This window comes from Anabrus simplex, chromosome 1, assembly GCF_040414725.1.
Source record: "Anabrus simplex isolate iqAnaSimp1 chromosome 1, ASM4041472v1, whole genome shotgun sequence".
Taxonomy (NCBI): domain Eukaryota; kingdom Metazoa; phylum Arthropoda; class Insecta; order Orthoptera; family Tettigoniidae; genus Anabrus; species Anabrus simplex.
Window position 1 is genome coordinate 116,616,510 of NC_090265.1, and position 22,038 is coordinate 116,638,547.

The following is a 22,038-nucleotide window of genomic DNA, read 5'->3' on the forward strand; positions in this document are numbered from 1 at the left end:
CTGCCGGAAAGGCTTACTAAGACTAGGTATGGACATTTTCATAGTTATTTTTATAGAAATTTGCCGATTCAGAAGTAGTTAAATACTTTATCAGATCATAATCCATTACTAATTATTTCTTAATTTTTCAGGATACGTGTGCTGCCATATTTGAAGAGAACTTTGTGATTAACAGAAATTGAATGTAACAAACAAAGCGACAGATGTTCATTTTTAGGCCTAAATTAATCTGTTATAATGTGAGGTCATATTTTTTCCTTTTTTGGTCATATTAAATATTTTTGGGGTATATTTGCTTGCGTATTTCGAAGTGCAGTCAGTGATATTAGTCGTGTTTATTATTTAACTGTGTTCCCGTATTCTAATTCAGTAGTGTTTGTTTAGCCACGTAGTAAATACAGGGCCCCACTTTGAAAGCGCAAGACGCACAAGTAAAATTAAAATTCAGGAGACTCAATCGTAAAAAATTACCAGTGTTTCGCCCAGAGTGCGGCATGGGCTCATCAGTTGGATACCGCTCCTTTTCCAAGACACTGGCCGTGCATTGTGCTTATCACATGTATGGCTTGCAGTAGTGTTGCTACCGGCGTGCTAGCCAGCCAGTGTCTTGGAAAAGGTGCGGTATCCAACTGATGAGCCCATGCCGCACTCTGGGCGAAACACTGGTAATTTTTGACGATTGGGTTTCCTGAATTTTAATTTTAGCTATCTCAATCGGAAGCCATATTTTGGTCAAAACGCACAAGTGTTTTACAGCAACAAGTGGAGTCCATAATGTGCCGGACAACGATCACGCCGAGCTTTCGCGAGGTTGATCTATATGAGAATTCCTTGCAGTGTAATAGCGAGAAACCTTGGTGGGACTATGACTGAAGCTCTTAATTGAACGGAACATACAAAATATGTGTGTCAGAAGGATTTTGCTTCGCCTCATCTATTGAAAAGAAGCAAAGACATCTTATAACCGGACATGCGACGAAGACTAGTCCAGACTTTCCTATCCTAGACTACTGTGACGTAATCCATGCTGACACAACTAAGGAAAAAAACAATGAAACTACTGCGATCTTTGAACCGTTGCTCTCAGATTAATTTTTAGCTTTAGACTGACATGTATATAAATCCTTACCATAAAGAACTTCACTGACAAAAGGCGTAAGTGTCAGATACTTGTATTAATACATAAATTCCTACGTAACAACTCACCTCAGCACATTTCCTCCAAATTTAACTTTCTTTCCTCCTTTTATAATTGTAACACTCGCGCGGGCACTACCCTTACAATTCATCTTCACCATTCATCTACGTATAACAGTTCTTTTTACAGCGATCGGTTCCAGCCTTTGGAATTCCTTACCAGTCAGGGATTCATCAACTAAATTAAAAAGACCTTGCCAAGATTACCTGTTGAAAGCTACCGACTGACGTGTGTACTATACAGCTGAGTGTGTGTGTGTGTGTGGCGAAGGAGTGTTTGTTTCGCATTTGTAGACCTAGTTGACAGTTGTGTAATATGTGTACTTATTTTGCGTGTGGTTGAGCAATATTGTTTCAAATTGGTTAATACAAAGTATACTTCTATAATTATTTTGTACATATGAGTATTCTTCTTCATCGATGTCCACCATAATATAGACTCCCGTTGTTAGTTAAATGCAGTTACACTGTGCAACTATTAGATCGTGTGGTGTACATCTATTAAGTGCCTAACAGGTACTTAGTGAAGACTTAATGTGGGATAGCGCGAGCTGGGGCCGGAACCAGGGATCTCACCTTGTATTGGGAATTATTCTGAAGCACTGAAGTACTATTACATGGTATTCTGTTTACCTGCTGCGGTGTACACAGCTATTGGTTTTGACAGCCCCACTAAAGGTTTAATTAAAAAGAAGTATTCCATTTTCACGCAGCACTTCCCGCTGGGAATGTAGAATACATCCATGGGATGGTATAAGGTTTGTAAAGCCTAGGGAGTCTTTCAATTTCAAGTCCTTTATGCTCTTCCCTTTCTTTTAACAATATGTTCGTTCTTCAAACGGTGAAAACTCTTTCATTCCTGAATATACTTGACAGTGGATGGTTGTGTAGTTGGCACTTTCCTTCAAATAATCATCAATATTATTATTATTATTATTATTATTATTATTATTATTATTATTATTATTATTATTATTATTACGGAGCAAGTGACTGTGAGATTTGGGTCACGCAGCTTGCGTTCGTGAGATAGTGGGTTCGAACGCCACTGTTGGCAGCTCTGAAGATGTTTTTTTCGTGGTTTTCCATTTCCATACCAGGCAAATGCTGGGACTGTATATTAGACGAACTGAAAGAAAACATTACGAATGATTTCAGAAACATTACAATGGTAGAAAACTAACTCGCGTCAGCCACACTATGGTTATCAGGTAAAATGTCTGTATAACTCAGGGAGGACGACGCTCCCAGCATCTTTTATAAGGTAAAATTTCACGCTGAAAGCAGGGTGGCCGGCGCTATCTAAGTTCGCCGGAGGCAGCTGCCGTAGCGCACACTACAAACACCGTGCGTTCGGTCTGAGTTTATATGAGAGACCCTGAACTATTCTTCTTCTTCTTCTTCTTATTATTATTATTATTAAGGCCATGGTCGGTTCCTTCCCACTCCTAACCCTTTCCTATCCCATCGTCGCAATAAGACATATCTGTGTCGGTGCGACGCAAAGCAAACTGAAAAAAAAAAGGTCTCTCATATGAACCCAGACAGAATGCACGGTGTTTGTACTTTGCGCTACACCAGCTGCAGTATGAGAGGCACGCGCATAGTTCTTGACCTTGCAAGCAGCCTGCACGTGTTCGACCTGGCAAGCATGAGTCGACAGTCTGTTAATGTTCTGATTTCATTTTATTGGTCGTGTGAACAGTCATAATTCTCGCTATTGGTGTGCAAAAAATCCTAATGGTGTATATGAAGTCCCTTATTATGATAGGAAGATTGGTATTGGGTATGCTGTTAGAGCAAGACGAATAATTGGGTCTATTTTTTTCGAGACGAAAGTAAATGCAGAGAGGTATTCAAGCAAGAGGTGGATATTTAGAACTTCTTCTGTAATGACAATGACCTGCGGAAGAAAAACTTCCCGGTGAAGTTCAGTGTTGTGAATTCCATAACTCGGAAATGAAGCATTTCCGGACACAAGTTGCAATGCACTTTGATTGTCTACATGTAATGAATACATACCTGAAATTATGCCCCCTATTTTTGAAACACGCTGTATATATTCATTGGAGTCTATCTGTAGCGATGTAGAAAGGGTGTGTTTGCCATTATAATTAATATTTTACATCGATAATGGCTCTCAGCAGCAGGGCTTCTGCTATCGTAATCATTACTCTCAACATCGACTTTGTCTGGCAGTAGAAATCATATCCTTCTCCAACTCCGTTGTAACTAGTATTAGTAAGGAGGGACTGCCATTGTAATTAATAATTCCCTTCTCAATTTGAATAGCAAAAGTCAAGGAAGTATGAATTTTTCAAAACTCCCCTAACTGATTTTGGTTGGGAGCAGGCAAGTGTGTTCGCCATTTTAAACAAATTTACCCATCTAAAATATGATTGGCATTAGGTATAGTGGTCTTGCTATTATAATGGAAACTCACCAACTCGGCGTGACTGTCATTAAGAAAACGGGCCTGTCATTATAATGATAACAGCACAACTCAATTTTGACTGGCAGTAGGGAAGGTGCCTGCTATTATAATAAAAACTCCTCAATTGCAATCTGCCTGAAGGTAGGAAAGGGCGCCTGCCTTTTTAACGAAAACTCCCCAAATGGATTATGACCGCGCAATAGGTAAGGAGGCCTCCCATTATAATGAAAACTTATCTACTCGATTGTCAATGGCAATAGGAAAGCAGTAGGCTAAGGGCTCTATTCAGTATCAGAATTCAGGACAGGTGTCTGTGAGAAATTGGTACGAGTCACTGCAGGTAGAGCAACAGTGGGAAGACGATTAACAGGGAACTGTTGCTGAGAAGTGTGGAAGTAGGAGGAAGGGTAAAGGTAGGAAAGTGAAATGTGGAGTAGCGGATAGGAAAAGACAGGTGGAACAGGGTCGTGTGAGGCAGAAAAGGGAGGAGGAGGAAGTAGCTTCTGCAGCTGTCAGGAAAGATAAGGTTGACCAGGTGGGGAGGGGATCCAATGAGATGGTCAAGGTTGAGGCTCTGGTCATGGGGTATTCCATTGTTAGACATGTGGGGAAAGTGTGTGGAGGAAAGGGAACCAGGGTAGAGTGTTATCAAGGAATAAGGTTGAGGCAGATGTTGAGGAGAGTAGAAGAAAAGGAGGAGGGAAGGAGAATATGGTCGTGTTTCATGTTGGTACTAACAACGTAAGACAAGCAGTTATAACTACCAACATGTTTGGGGATGTGTGAGATCTGGTAAATGCAGCACGGGTGAAGTTTAAGGAAGCGGAGATTGTTATCAGTGGGATACTGTGTAGGAGGCAAACTGACTGGAAGGTGATTGGGGATTTAAATGAGACTATGGAGTGGGTATGTGGAAAACTTGAAATGAGATTTCTAGATCCAAATAGGTGGGTAGGAGATAGGGATCTGCCCTTAGATGGCCTTCACTAAAACCGCAGTGGTACATATAAGTTAGGACATTTGTTTAGAAGGGTTATAGGGAGGTACAATCAGGGAAACGAGGTGGCCTAGGGAGCGGTGATAAGAGTACAGGGATCTGAAATCAAGTAGAGATGACATAAAAATGTTAGTGCTCATCTGTAGAAGTATTGTAAAGAAAGGAGTAATTTAATAGATATATACTTACCAGATATTGTAATAGGAGTTGAATCATGGGAAATTATATAATGGATGCAGAAATATTCTCACGGAACTGGAGTGTGTATCATAGAGATAGGATAGGAATGGTGGGAGGGAGAGTATTAATTGTGGTGAAAGAAGAATTTGTAAGCTACGAAAAAGTTAAAGATGACCAACATGAAATTCTAGGATTAAGGCTCATCTCTAAAGATAACAGGCAACTTGATGTCTTTGGAGTGTACAGACTGCAAAAGGGTAGCGCTGACGCTGATTCAGAATTATTTGATATGACAATCAGCTATGTTGGAAACGATATGGAAAGGAATGTGATAGCAGCAGATGATCTCAATTTACCAAGTCTCAGTTGGGAAGTTAATGCAAACGACTGGAAGCATGACAAACAAATGGCAAATAAGTTAATATGGGAAGGAGAGGTGGTTCAGAAAGTGACGGAACAAACTAGAGGGAAGAATATTCTGGACGTGGTACTGTCAAAACCAGATGAGCTCTATAGAGAAACCGAAGTAATAGATGGTATTAGTGATCACGAAGCTGTTTTTGTGGTATAAATATATAATTTCGTGTGGCTATTTCTAGCCGAGTGCAGCCCTTGTAAGGCAGACCCTCCGATGAGGGTGGGCGGCATCTGCCATAGGTAGGTAACTGCGTGTTATTGTGGTGGAGGATAGTGTGGTATGTGAGTTGCAGCGATGTTGCGGACGGCACAAACACCCAGCCCCCGGGCCATTGGAATTAACCAATGAAGGTTAAAATGCCCGACCCGGCCGGGAATCGAACACGGGACCCTCTGAACCGAAGGCCAGTACGCTGACCATTCAGCCAACGGGTCGTCTTTTTTGTGGTAGTTAAAAATAAATGTGAAAGAAAGGAAGGTATTAAAATCAGGACTATTAGGCAGTATCATATGGCTGATGAAACAGGCATGCGGGAGGTTTTGAAAAGTAACTATGTTCGGCGGAAAATGGTAAGTAAAAATGTAAACAGACTCTGGGATGGATTTAAAGCAATTGTTGAGGAATGTGAAAATAGGTTTGTACCTTTAATGATAAATGTCAACTATATTATAACAGAGAAGTAAAGAGACAAAGAAGGAGGTGCAGGTTGGAAAGAAAAGCAGAGTTAGAAATGGCTGTGGAAGCAATGAGAAATTGAAGGATCTTATTAGGAAATTGAATCTAGCAAAGAAGTCAGCTAAGGATAACATGATGGCAAGCATATTGGGCGGTCATACAAATTTTAGCGAAAAATGGAAGAGAATGTATAGGTACTGTAAGGCAGAAACAAGTTCCAAGAAGGACATCCAGGAATCATTAATGAACAAGGGAAGTGTATGTGCGAGGATCTTCAAAAGGCAGAAGTAATCAGTCAGCTTCATGGCCTGTACGGAGATGACTTTGCTTTTTGGCTAATATAATCAGAAAGAATTTTTTCCTAAAGCTTACATGTAATGCATGTCAAACTCATTGGCCTGTAATTTTCAGCGTTATGTCTATCACCCTTTCCTTTATATACAGGGGCTACTATAGCAACTCCCTATTCATTTGGTATAGCTCCTTCAATCAAACAATAATCAAATAAGTATTTCAGATATGGTACTATATCCCAACTCATTACCTTTAGTATATGCCCAGAAATCCTATCAATTTCAGTCGCTTTTCTAGTTTTCAACTTTTCTATCTTGCTGTAAATGTTATAATAAGTAAATTTATAATAAGTAAATTTAATACTTCTCTAGTATTAGTCACCTCCTCTATCTGGACATTATCCTTGTAACCAACAATCTTTACATACAGATTATACCCTTGGCGCGACATCTCGCGAATCCTGGGCTCCGAAGTGGCCAAGCTCTAGATGCGATGTATATCGATTACTAACATGTAACGATTGCAAGTTTCCTTCATTATTTCTTAATCCGTTTACCCTCCAGGGTTGTTTTATCCCCTCACACTCAGCAAGAGATCGCATCTCTACCACCTCAAGGGCAGTGTCCTGGAGCGTGAGACTTCGGATCGGGGGATACAACTTTGGAGGATGACCGGGACCTAACCCAGGCGGCCTCACCTGCTATGTTGAACAGGCACCTTGTGGGAGGATGGGAAGATCGGAAGGGATAGACAAGGAAGAGGGAAGGAAGCGGCGTGGTCTTAAGTTAGGCACCATCCTGGCATTTGCCTGTAAGAGAAATGGAAAACCGCGGAAAACCACTTCGAGTGATTGACTCAGTTGACTTCCCGAGGCTGAGTGGACCCCATTTCATCCCTCGTACCACTTCGCAGGAGTGGCGGGAATTGAATGCGGGTCTCCGAGAGTGGCATATAGTATCACTAACCTCTACACCGCAGAGGCGCACATAACAAATTAAAATTCTGCAAATAGCTCTAAAACAAAAGAGACCGCAGATAATAAATTACTGACAAAATAAAATAAAATACGGGATGTATCAGTAAAAGAAAACAGTGCTGACCAAGGTCGGACTCTCACTCGAAACCTTCATATCCCAACGCATATGCGCCAGCGACTACGCCACGGAGACAAGTAACAATTATCTTAGGGAATAAGACTACAAAAGTTTGAGGTTAGATTTTATACGTTAAATTTTTAACAAATTAAGGCTCATTGGTAAAACTGCTCGAACGGGGCTAAAATATTTTTAATGGAGGACAAATCCTCAAAATTTGAACACTTTTCTAGAAAACCACATGGCGACCTCTCCAAGATCACGCAGAACATGTCCGCTCGAATGGACAGAACATGTCATTCTGTAAGTTCATTTTTTGTGACTTATCTTCCTGCTTTTGTTATATATTGTGTTCGATTGATTGCATTTTTTCCTTCACATTCTCTCTTTTTACAAAACCCTGAAAACCATCGCTACTAACCAATCAGATTATTCTGGAAGCCGGACAAAATTGAGAAACTAATAATTGAAATCACTAAAAGTTAAGATCAAAACGTATGCACTTGCTTGGACTAAACATATTCAATTGAGTATAGTAACGTTTCTTTTCCTCATTTTATATCAAATTTTAGTTAATACAAAACTATGTTCGACTGACTACTGATTTTTTTTTTACATTCTCATTCACCAAAGGAAAAATAATATTCTCTATGAGATTGATTCTAATGTCGTCCTGCGAGGTGTTGTAAAATTGAGCATTTTTGGGTTTGAATTGATTCTCAAGAGTAAATATCCGTTTGTTTACAAAATAATTACGGAGATCGAGTCATAAGTCATGGCAACAACACGGGAAATCTAAGATATCAATTTGGAAACGTACGGTATGTACTTGCGTATGATGCCACTAGATTGTGTATGTAAACAACAGTGTGGGTCTAAGCATGCCCCCAAGTTCAGTGTGTGAGTTAGAGCGTCACAAAATGGAAGTCAACAAGCAGGAGCAACGATCGTATATTAAAATAGCAGTTCTCCGCGGCAAAAATGTACGCCACACCCGCCTTATTCGCCTGATCTGAGCCCATGTTACTATGATCTAATCCTCAAAGTCAAGAAGCCATTACGTGGACAACGGTTTGCTAAGATGACATCGTAACAGCATTTCGGAGTGAGGTGTCACACGTTAGCGATACACATGCAGCGAATGGTATTCAGCGCCTGCTCCACCGCTGGCAACGCACGGTGGAAACCTTGGGTGATTATTTCGAAGGTCTATAACCAGTGGAGACCTGTCCTTTGTACGTAGTATTGTGTATTTGCTGTATATACCATAATAAAACAATGTTTACCAATGGCCTGTATTCTGTCACTTTCCTACGAGAATCTCCTGAAGTCAGAATTTGTCTTCAGGCATTATACATAAGTACCTGCCTTATATTTGTAGATGCATATCTTAGACTTTCGGTGTTGTGGCCTGTTCGCGAGAAAAAATAGTAGTTGCCATGACTTATGACGTGACCCTCGTATTAATTTATAATAATAAATTATAAATTTAATACATGGATTCAAAATCAGGTAAACGATATTTTTCAGGTATGAGAACTTCACCCTTTACCTTGGAGCACATGACATGACAGCCAGAGAAAAGAGTCGGGTTGGTTTAATAACCACGTTAAAAGTGGTACACTCTGGATACAATGAGACAACTGGACACAACGACATAGCTGTCATAGAACTGCCCCGCAAAGTACGTCCCTCAGGTAAGAATATTTTTAGTAAATATGTAACGAAATTTCATAGTAATGGTCTTAAATGACTATCAGAACACTTAAGAGTTTCTAAAAAAATCCAATATCTTGAATTATGCGAAAAATAAAATACTTTCAATCAATCACTACTGATCTGCATTTAGGGCAGTCGCCCAGGTGGCAAATTCCCTATCTGTTGTTTCCCTAGCATTTTCTTAAATGATTGCAAAGAAATTGGAAATTTATTAAACATCTCCCTTGTTAAGTTATTCCAATCCCTAACTCCCGTTCCTATAAACGAATATTTGCCCCAATTTGTCCTCTTGAATTCCAACTTTATCTTCATATTGTGATCTTCCCTACTTTTAAAGATACCATCCAAAGGTATTCGTCTACTGATGTCCTCCCACGCCATCTCTCCAATGACAGTTTGGAACATACCACTTAATCGAGCAGCTCGCCTCCTTTCTCCCAAGTCTTCCCAGCCCAAACTTTGCAACATTTTTGTAACGCTACTCTTTTGTTGAAAATCACCCAGAACACATCGAGCTGCTTTTCTTTGGATTTTTTCCAGTTCCTGAACCAAGTAATCCTGGTAAGGTTCCCATACACTGGAACCATACTCTAGTTAGGGTCTCACCAGAGGCAAACATGCTCTCTCCTTTACATTCTTACTACAACCCCTAAATACTCTCATAACCATGTGCAGAGATCTGTACCTTTTATTTACAATTCCATTTATGTGATTACCCCAATGAAGGTCATTCCTTATATTAATACCTAGGTATTTACAATGATCCTCAAGGAGAACTTTCACCCCATCAACGCAGTAATTGAAACTGAGAGGACTTTTCCGATTTGTGAAACTCACAACCTGACTTTTATCCCCGTTTATCAACATACCATTGCCTACTGTCCATCTCACAACATTATTGAGGTCATTTTGCAGTTGCTCACAATCTTGTAACTTATTTATTACTCTGTACAGAATAACATCATCTGCGAAAAGCCTTGTCTCTGATTCCACTTCTTTACACATATCATTGATATATATGAGAAAACACAAATGTCCAATAACACTGCCTTGAGGAATTCCCCTCATAATTTTTACAGGGACAGATAAAGCTTCACCTACTCTAATTCTCTGAGTTCTATTTTCTAGAAACTGAGCGACCAATTCAGTCACTCTTTTGTCTAGTCCAATTGCACTCATTTTTGCCAGTAGTCTCCCATTATCTACCCTATCAAATGCCTTAGACAGGTCAATCGCGATACAGTCCAATTGACCTCCTGAATCCAGGATATCTGCTATATCTTTCTGGAATCATACAAGTTGGGCTTCAGTGGAATAACTTTTACTAAACCTAAACTGCCTTCTATCAAAACAGTTATTAATTTTGCAAGCATGTCTAATATAATCATAAAGAATGCTTTCCCAAAGCTTACATACAATGCATGTCAAACTGACTGGCCTGTAATTTTCAGCTTTATGTCTATCACCCTTTCCTTTATACACAGAGGCTACTATAGCAACTCTCCATTCATCTGGTATAGCTCCTCTGACCAAACAATAATCAAATAAGTACTTCAGATATGGTACTATATCCCAACCCATTGTCTTTAGTATATCCCCAGAAATCTGATCAATTCCAGCCGCTTTTCTAGTTTTCAACTTTTGTATCTTATTGTAAATGTCATTGTTATCATATGTAAATTTTATTACTTCTTTGGCCTTAGTCTCCTCCTCTATCTCGGCATTATCCTTGAAACCAACAATCTTTACATACTGCTGGCTGAATACTTCTGCCTTTTGAAGATTCTCATATACACACTCGCCTTGTTCATTAACTATTCCTGAAATGTCCTTCTTGGAACCTGTTTCTGCCTTAAAGTACCTATACATACTCTTCCATTTTTCACTAAGATTAGTATAGCCACCAATTATGCTTGCCATCATGTTATCCTTAGCTGACATCTTTGCTAGATTCAATTTCCTAGTAAGTTCCTTCATTTTCTCCTGACTTCCATAACCATTTCTAACTCTATTTCATTCCAACCTGCACCTCCTTCTTAGTCTCTTTACTTCCCTGTTATACTATAGTGGATCTTTACTATTCCTTACCACCTTTAAAGGTACAAACCTTTTTTCACATTCTTCAACAATTGCTTTAAACCCATCCCAGAGTTTGTTTACATTTTTATTTACCGTTTTCCAGCGATCATGTTTACTTATTAAAAACTCCCTCATGCTTTTTTTTATCAGCCATATGGTACTGCCTAACAGTCCTAATTTTAATCTCTTCCTTTCTTTCACATTTAATTTTAATTACCACGAAAACAGCTCCGTGATCACTAATACCATCTATTACTTCGGTTTCTCTATAGAGCTTATCTTGTTTTACCAGCACCGCATCCAGTATATTATTCCCTCTAGTTGGTTTCATCACTTTCTAATCAGGTGCCTTTCCCATATTAACTTATTTGCCATTTATTTGTCATGATTCCTGTCGTTCGCATTACCTTCCCAATTGAGATTTGGTAAATTGAGATCACCCGCTACAATCACGTTCCTTTCCTTATCGTTTCCCACATAGCTGATTATCTTATCAAATAATTCTGAATCAGCATCTGCGCTACCCTTTCCTCGTCTGTACACTCCAAAGACATCAAGTTGTCTATTATCTTTAGAGATGAGCCCTAACATTTCGTCTTCGTCATCTTTAAAGTTTTCATAGCTTACAAAATACTTCTTTCACGAGAATGAATACTTCCCCTCCTACCATTCCTGTCCTATCTCTACGATACACCCTCCAGTTCTGTGAGAAAATTTCTGCATCCATTATATCATTTCTCAGCCATGATTCAACTCATACTACAATATCTGGTAAGTATATATCTATTAAATTACTTAGTTCTATTCCTTTCTTTACAATACTTCTACGGTTGAGCACCAACAGTTTTATGTCATCCTTACTTGATTTCTAGTTCCCTGTTCCCATAACATCGCTCCCTAGGCCACCCTGTTTCCCTGAATGTACCTCCCTATAACCCTTCTAAACAAATTTTCAAACTTACATGTACCACTGCGGTTTAAGTGAGGCCATCTGAGCGGAGATTCCTATCTCCTACTTTTATTACATATAGCACGCACCAAAACAAAACCCGTATTGTTGCAAAGAAATACGAGTACAGTATATTATACGCCCATTTTTTTCTTTGGGTTTATCGGATTGTTGTAATATGTTACACCAAATACTGTACGTTGCAATATCTGGCATTATATATTCCAGCAAAGTACAGCAGTCATTTAAACAATTGACAATATTTGGGCAACTGTATTTACACCTGACTATAATGACAGACTATTTCGAGGACGTACAGTCTAATGTTTGATATCTTGAAGAGAAAAATAACGTAGAGCAGTGAGTATGGTTATCGGTAGAAAAGAGACCTAAATATGACTAAGGAGCAGAGATGAATTTTATTTATAGTAGGTAGATCATTTCTAGAATGTGTGTTCAATCAATATATCATCAATCAACATTGATGTTCATTTAGGATGGTCGCCTAGGTGGCAGAATCCCTATCATTTGTCTACTTGGAAATTTAGGGAACATTTCCTTTCATGATTTATTCCAATCCTCAATTTCCCTTCCTATGAATGATTTGCTCCAATTTGTCGTCTTCTGAATTCGAAATTTATCGTCGTCATATTGTGGTCTTTCATACGTTTGAATGCTCCACTCATGTTTATTCATATACCAATATCATTCCACGACACCTCTCCATTGACAACTCGGAAAATCGCACTTAGTCAAACAGCTCGTCTCCTTACTCCCAAGTCTTCCCAAATTAAGTTTGCAACATTTTCGTAACACAGCTCTTTTTTCGGAAATTTTCCAGAACAAATCATGTTGCTATCCTTTGGATTTTTTCCAGTTCTCATATCATGTAACCCTGATGTGGGTCCCAACACTGGAATCATAAAGTGGATTATTACCAGATACTTATATGTCCTATCCTTTGCATCCTTACAACAACCTCTAAATACCCTCACCACCTTATGAATAGAGTTATGTAACCTTTCTCTACAATCTCGTAAATGTGAATACCCCAATGAAGATATTTCCTACCGAGCTCGATAGCTGCAGTCGCTTAAGTGCGGCCAATATTCAGTATTCGGGAGATAGTAGGTTCGAACCCCACTGTCGGCAGCCCTGAAAATGGTTTTCCGTGGTTTCCCACATTCACACCAGGCAAATGCTGGGGCTGTACCTTAATTAAGGCCACGGCCGCTTCCTTCCAACTCCTAGCCCTTTCCCGTCCCATCGTCGCTATAAGACCTATTTGTGTCGGTGCGACGTAAAGCGACTAGCGAAAAAAAAAGAAGATATTTCTTTATATAGGGCCTCTCATATAAACCCATACCGAACGCACAGTGTTTGTACTGTGTGCTCCGGTAGCTGCAGTATGAGAGGCACGCGCATTATTAGGCATGCTCTTGTTCTCATTGAGAGAATGACAGTGTGATTAAGTTGTGAATAGTGTAATAATGATGACCAACCATACAGTATTTAGAAATGTGTGCACAATACTCTCATATAAATACAAAATTTAATTTACAGATAATATTCTGCTTTGACCTACTTGAATACGGTACAAATTCAATCTTACGGTTCTTTTTAATGAAGGGGTTATTAACGTCAAACGTGAGTTGAACTTTATTTTAAGCCTTCTGACCATATTTAAGGGTGCTCAAGTACGTCAGCCTCGTGTGAGTAGATTTACTGGCACGTCAAAGAACTCCTGCGGGACTAAATTCCGGCATTGCGGCGTTTCCAGAAACCGTAAAAGTATTCAATGGGACGTAAAGCCAATATTATTATTAATAACTTTATTTTAAGCAACATTTTCTCCATTGCTAACAATGAAAGTCTTAATTCCTCTTGAGTTATTCTGTAATGTGTATTTATGTGCTTTAGCGTCGAAAACGAGTTTTTTAAATGTTCAGGTCAGGGCATCTCAGGGTGCATGCACCGGTGCATTGCATGGCGCAAAGTGCAAATGACGACCTCGCTAGATTGACCAGAGTGCAGACTCCCACCAGGCCCTGTTCCTCGATTTTGCGCAATAGCGCTGTCTCTCATTTTCCCCACGCCAGCCTCGGTCGCTCCGCCTGTCTCCCTCTTCCTCACTTGCTCCACTATTCGAGCAGAACTGAGCCGAGCTTAGCCGAATCACCCCGAGACAAAACATTGGTCCGAACCGAGTCTGACCGATGCACGGTGCACAGAACCTCTGTGCCTCGATTTGCACGCGTGAGATTTTGTGCGTTTGAGAGGCCCTGGTTTAAGTTCTTAAATCACTTTTGTACTGCAGCTCGTTGTCACCAGAAAACAGAAGACAAAAGGTAACTAAACAACTTTGTTTGTTTAATCGATCTTGCTAATCGGTGTGTATTCTTGTACTGACACTCACTGAAAAAACACATTAGAGACTACTTGATTAAAATATATTTGTTAATAAACTGTCGATAACACGCACTTCTAACGACTAGTTGGTATCCATCTTAATACCTTGAAATGAAGAATAAACTTATAACTGTAGCAGTTTGCGTACATAGTTCCTTGAAAAAGTGTTGACTTCAGTGTATCGCACGCTGAAGCTCACTGGTCAGAGCAACATTCACCCCGTTTGCTCTCTGCTCTAGTCTGTCTTCTTTTTCTTTGTTAGAGTTTGGACATCGTAGTAACACACAGCGTCCAGGCGCTGGTTTGCGGGTTAGTTATACTACTGTATGTACCAAACCAAACCAAACCCCATGGCACTACAGCCCTTGGAGGGCCTTGGCCTACCAAGCGACCGCTGCTCAGCCCGAAGGCCTGCAGATTACGAGGTGTCGTGTGGTCAGTACGACGAATCCTCTCGGCCATTATTCTTGGCTTTCTATACCGGGGCCGCTATCTCACCGTCAGATAGCTCCTCAATTCTAATCACGTAGGCTGAGTGGACCTCGAACCAGCCCTCAGGTCCAGGTAAAAATCCCCGACCTGTCCGGGAATCGAACCCGGGGCCTCCGGGTAAGAGGCAGGCATGCAACCCCTACACCACGGGGCCGGCTACTACTGTATGTACCAAATTTAAAAGAAATGAATAATTTAAAGTAAGGGATGATTTTTTTTATTGGGCTATTTCATGTTGGGAAAATACTAGAGTAGTTAATTACCACTTCGACAGGTTTCTGTTATTTGGATTTTAAACACAGAACTGAGACACATGGTCCTAATCATTCACGACTGTGTGATCCATCACGGTGGCTTACTACTGACGAATTAGACCGGATCACAAAAAGGGAATAGGATTTTACTGTATATAACTTATTTTAACTGAAGATTTCATATTTGGAGATTGCTGTACATTCGCTGAAGAATCTGGTTATTATTTCTGCAATGTGAACGTCGGATGGCACACCAGACATGAAGCATTTAAAAGAAGTTGGTAGCCTGTATCTAGGAGTTTGGTTATGAACTCACGTCGCTGTTGTTCATTTGTCGTGCATTGGGAGAGGATGTGATTTATACTACAGATTTCCTTTCGACTTTCAATAATATTTATGCGAAAAAGATGTTCGGCGTGCATGCATGGTTTAAAAGAAGACGTATAATCGTAGTAATATGACGACGAATGGAATTTCCGAATGCAAACCACGATAGTCTGTGTTTAAGCAACAGGGTATGACGAGTCGAAGAAGCGAGTTTGGTTATAAGAACGCATAAAATCACAATGCTGTAGCGAGGAATTCGCAGCTCCCACAAACGAGCAAGCATGGGCCTTCGATACACAATACCAAACTGAATATGTCCGACTCGTCGACTGAATGATCAGCATTCAGGCCTTCGGTTCAGAGGATCCCAGGTTCGATTCTCGGCCGGGTCAACGTGCGGTTAGGGGCGCGCAGCTGTTAGCTCGCATCCGGGAGATAGTCAGTTCGAATCCCACTGTCGGCAGCCCTGACTATGGTTTTCCGTGGTTTCCCATTTTCACACCAGGCAAATGCTGGGGCTGTACCTTAATTAAGGCCACGGCCGCTTCCTTCCCATTCCTAGGCCTTTCCTGTCCCATCGTCGCCATAAGACCTATCTGTGTCGGTGCGACGTAAAGCAATTAGCAAAAAAAAAAAAAAAAACAAAAAAAAACCGGCCGCGTCGGGAATTTTAACCTTCACTGGGAATTCCAATGGCCCGGGGGCTGGGTGTTTGTGTGTTCCCAACATCCCTGCAACTCACACACCACACATAACACTATCCTCCACCACAATAACATGCAGTTACCTACACATGGCAGAAGTCGCCCACCCTCATCGGAGGGTCTGCCTTACAAGGGCTGCACTTGGCTAGAAATAGCCACACGAAATTATTATAACTCAATATAACTGCGCTCGCTCAAGACATCTTGTCTCTGTAAAATAAAGGCCTGAATTGAATGAATATAAATGCATGCATGATTTAGTAAATACATATTTTTGCTATCTCAAGTAATAAACTTGGACAGGAAGCGCGGAAAACCGCCTTCCTGTGAAAATGTCACTCAGCTGTCACATCTCTCGGAGATTATAATGCCAGAGGATATTTGTAGCAAATGATTCAGAGTCATTTTTGAATTAATACGTTGGTGAAACTTGACGTATGAATACGCTGAGGTTATGAGAGATTTGATCAAGTATTTCCCCTGTGGGTGGGGGCGGTAGAATAACACCCACGATGTTCCTTGCCTGTCGTATGAGGTGACTCTTAACTTGGGAGTGTGAGTTGGCGACCGCGGGGCTCCTTAGTTTAGATTTAGATTTAGATTTATTATTTTTCTTTAGATCTACAGTAATAATACCCATTTGATCCGTTATAAAGAAAAATAACAATGTCCAGCCTAAGCCAAATTACATACTACTAACTTGGTGGACCCTACACAGGCGGAATACCGGACAACCATGCAAGGTTCCACCCCTAGCTAAATCTGTTAAGCTGCCTCTAACATGGACGGATGACCGGCTCACATGCTAGGGCACCCCCTATCTCTAAATTAAGCCTATAACTAATTACAACATTAAATCTATACTAATCTATCTTAAGCTGCCTCTAACATGGACGGATGACCAGCTCACATGCTAGGGCACCCCCTACGTCTAAATTAAGCCTATAACTAATTACAACATTAAATCTATACTAGTTCTAAATCTATACTAATCTATCCTAAGCTGCCTCTAACATGGACGGATGACCAGCTCACATGCTAGGGCACCCCCTTCATCTGAATTAAGCCTATAACTAATTACAACATTAAATCTATACTAATTCTATCCTAGTACCTCTTATCATTAACTAATAAATCAAAACCAATACTGTCTCAATACACATAAATACACCTTCACTTGAATAAATACCCTCTAAACTTCGCTATCTTTCCTAATATCCATAAATACACCTTCACTTGAAAAAATACCCTCTAAACTTCGCTGTCTCTTTTAATATCCATCCATCGAACTCAACAATCATTCACTTCATTTCCATGCCACATATCATTACATATCTACCTCTTATCATAAAGACACCTTTACTAGAATAAATACCCACTAAACTTCGCTATCTTTCTTATCATCCATTCGCCACCATGCCCCTGCTGAACATACACACAAACCTTTGCACATTCCATTCCTCCTACATTTCCTCTACTTGTCTCTCTCAGGGTTGCTGATTCCATGCTTCAGCGGTATTATGAATGTCACAAACCCCATACACGCTAACCTTAGCACATTCCATTCCTACTACATTTCCTCTACTTGACTCCCTCGTGGTTGCTGATTCCATACTTCCGTTGCACTCACATTCTGCTACTACGTATTCTACTCATGTTGCAATTTTATCACTGCACTACCTATCTATTCCTGCTCATCTCATTCAACCATGCTTAATCTAATTAAATAATCATCTAAAACCAACTTTGCTTGCCGATTTACCATTAACTATATAAATCACTTACCAATACCATTTAAACTTCGCTACCTCTCTTAACATTCATCCATCATCGTCATACTTAACACTTCAATTCCAGTCCTCATTCACTTTACAATTATAATACACATTAAGACATCTTTACTTGAATAAATACCATCTAGACTTCGCTACCCCTCTTCTCATCCATCCATCGAATTCAACAATCTATCCATCTTATATCTCAAGTCTCATTACTTGAATAAGTACCATACAATTACAGTACACTTAAAAACACCTTATCACCTCGCTACCTCTCTTATCATTCATCCATCATACCATACACATGCAGATACCATCACTTCTTTACTTTAACCATTACAATGCCCTTCGAACTCAACAATCCATCCATCTTATATCTCAAGACACCATTATATGAATACGTGCCATACAATTACAGTACACTTAAAAACACCTTATCACCTCGCTACCTCTCTTATCATTCATCCATCATATATCTATTATCATCACCTTTCATATTTAACACTTCAATTCCAGTAGATACCATCCAACCTCCTTTATATCTCCAAACTCGTAACAATTACACTACACATATAGACATCATTACTTGAGTAAGTACCATCTAAACTTCGCTACCTCTCTTATCATCCATCCATCTAAACTCTGATCCAACTTCTAAACATCAATACATATCTACCTCTTATCATTCTTCACTTGAATAATACCCTCTAAGCTTCACTACCTCTCTTATCATCCATCCATCGCACTCCACAATCATTCTCTTCAATTCCATACCACATATCCTTACATATATACCTCTTATCATTAACTAATAAATCACTCACCAATACGATCTCCGTCATGCCATCACTTGAATAAATACCATACACTTGGTCTATCCATCTTCTACCTAAAGACACCATCACTTCAATTACAATTATACTACACATACAGCCACCATTACTTGAGTAAATACACACATACAAACACCACCATAACTACGCTTCTGTCCTCCATCATAGGCAAACTATGTTACTTACTACTGTTACTTGACTTTTTACTTCTCGTAATTATTCCTTCCATTTTTCCTTTTTTGTCCCATAGGTCCTTCAAACTCAAGCTTCTCCCTTTGATCCCGGCACTTCTTACTTCTGCTTCCTCCCTCAAACCATTATTCTCGCTCCGATTCTGTCCGCTTGTCTTCCCCTGTGGTTCTTTTTCTTCCCTCGCGCAGACTTCCGACACTAATTCGTCCATTAAATTCCTGACTACTTCCATCCTTCTTGCATTTACTTTTTCTTCAGCTCTTTTCATGATCTCTTCCCAGGAACCCCATCTACTCAGTGTTCCTTCATTTACAGTATGTACATCAGCCCTGGTAGTAGTTTCTTCTTGCCTCGAACTGTCAGCCCTGCTAGTTTCTTCTTGCCTCAAACTCTCATCCATTAATTTCAGTTTCGATATTGTCCACTTTCGGGTCCAATTCCTGTCGCTCACCACGAGTATCTGACCACTAATATAATCCCTGAATTTTTGCTTTCACAAGATGTTTCTTAAGAATTTTAAAATTTCTACTCTCTTCTCTTCCGAAATCTCTCTTAATTCTAATGTTCTCACACTGTAGATTACCAGCGTTCCTTATCACTATGTCTGCCATCAATGAAGATAGCAGCGACACTTTTATGGGCCTGTGCCCTCCCACCTTGCCAACTCTCTCCACATTGTCTATATCTACCTCACTGAAATTTATTTTCATTTTTTTTTGTATAACATCTACCACTTTGTAAATAATGTCCACTTTAGATTCTGCCTTGTCTTCCTCCACCCCATAAATAAATATGGATTTCTTCTTGCGCTCCTGTCTGCAGAATTCGATTTCTTTCTTCAGGTTTGCCATCTCTTCATCCATATTTTTTATTTTCTCTCTTAGTGACACCAGTTCTTTCTCGCTGCCTTCTATCATCGCCTTCGTATTCTTCATATAATCCTGGATCCACTGTCTCGTCTTTTCTTGCTCCTGGCCTTGTTCTTGAAGCATTTTCTTTAATTGTTCAAACGGACATACCTCCTGTATTACTTCTCTTACTACTTTCCTCATAACCTCTACGTCTACCCAATTCATCGTATCTATCTCCTTGCCGACCGCTTGACCTTACCGCTTCCTCACTCTTAATCCACTCCACTCAGCAGGCGCACGCCACACGACACGTCCGTCCTCCTCACTGGCTTAAGCTAGACTGCCGGGGCTCCTTAGTTGAGTCCTGGCATTGTTTCCACTTACTTATATCAGGTTCCTCACTTTCATCTATCCTATCCGACCTCCCTTGGTCAACTCTTGTTCTTTTCCGACCCCGGCGGTATTAGGTGTCAAAGCCTAGGGAGCCTTTCATTTTCACGCCTTTCGTGGCCCTCGTCTTTCTTTGGCCCATACCTTCATTTTTCGAAGTGTCGGACGGTTGCATTTTCCCCCTCTGATTAGTGTTATATAGAGGATGGTTGCCTAGATGTACTTCCTCTTAAAACAATAATCACCACCACCACCACCAATTGATTAAGTATTGACGACATCTGGATGTGAAAATTCATAAAACAATTCACTTTAGTGAGTAGAGTAAGCTTTCCTGAATCCAAAAACAAATAAAGAATAAAAAATAAATATATGTATAACAATGTGTATGTTTCTTCAACAAAAGTACATTTTAAGTGGATATTTACATATGGTGGCATCACTGTCACCCTCTCAGATGATAGTATTACATATCTGAAAGCGACATTTTTGAATCTTAAGTTATACTTTTCTCATGAACAGTAATAGAGGATCAGTGAAAGTGGGACCCATAGGATAGAAGGTTCAAGAAATTAGGTTAAGATAGTATGGTCATGTGCAGAGAATAGGTGAGGTTACGTGGGGAAAACAATTGGAAACCTGGAAATTGAAGGGTCAACGAAGAGAGTAAGACCAAAAATGAGATGGAAAGGCGAGGTAGAAGAGGATCGAAGAGATAAAGTTTGGAAGAGGGAAGACGCATTGGATAGACATTCATCGAAGAGAAGAATCCACCAAAGCAACGCTGATTCTACGTGATGTGGGAAAAGGCTGAGATAAAGAAGAAGAAGAAGAATAACTAGAACGACCAAAGTCACGAGGGCATACCACGAAGTAGATATCATGAAATGTGACAAATGGTTCCAAATGACGTGTCACCTTCGAAGTCGGGGTCACTATCCCATAGTGTGTGCACGGAATGAAGGTACCGGTAGGGCATACAGAGTGTAACAATAACATACGGCCCAATTTTCAGGTCATATTCCTCACACGTAGAAGAAGAAAATATGTTGAAAGGGATGGGGTCCGGAAACGCATTATAACCATGTTAGAACACATTTTGTACATCTGTACACGGTACAGTGGTCATGGAAAACACACAGAAACAGAACGTACCAACATACCACATTAAACTCTGTCTTATGTGAAATGTTAAAAATGTGCTCCGTTATCACTGATGAACTATTCCTGTGCGTCCTAAAAGTTTAGTGCTGGGCTGAGTGGCTCAGATGGTTGAGGAGCTGGCCTTCTGACCCCACTTTGGCAGGTTCGATCCTGGCTCAGTCCAGTGGTACTTGAAGGTGCTCAAATACGTGAGGCTCGTAAAAGAACTCCTGCGGGACAAAATTCCCTCGGCGTCTCCGAAAACCGTAAAAGTAGTTAATGGGACGTAAAGCAAATAACGTTATTATTATTATTAACATTTTGGCCGTAACTTACTTGTTACACCCTAAAGTTCTCCTCAGAAATGTTCGTCAGCCGAGTGGGAAGAATGGGTAGCCAGGTGGGGAATACTACAAAAAAATGAATATGATATAATTTAAATTTATTACCCTCAGGTCATTATTAATAATAATAATACTGATAATAATAATAATAATAATAATAATAATAATAATAATAATAATAATAATAATAATAATAATAATAATAATAATAATAATAATAATTGTACCGGGTGGTACACCTCCACGCCGCTAATTTAAATGCGCGCCAGTTAAAACTCCTCTGCT

General features: G+C 40.0%; 1 protein-coding gene across 1 annotated transcript in view; it reads left to right on the forward strand.

Moving 5' to 3' along the window:
* LOC136862466 (chymotrypsin) overlaps nucleotides 1-22,038 on the forward strand; it is a 62,394-nt gene that overhangs the window by 10,170 nt on the left and 30,186 nt on the right. The window contains exon 2 of the mRNA XM_067138884.2: nucleotides 8,820-8,986. Within this exon, the coding sequence (XP_066994985.2) occupies nucleotides 8,820-8,986 (167 nt within the window). The remainder of the gene's footprint in view (nucleotides 1-8,819; nucleotides 8,987-22,038) is intronic.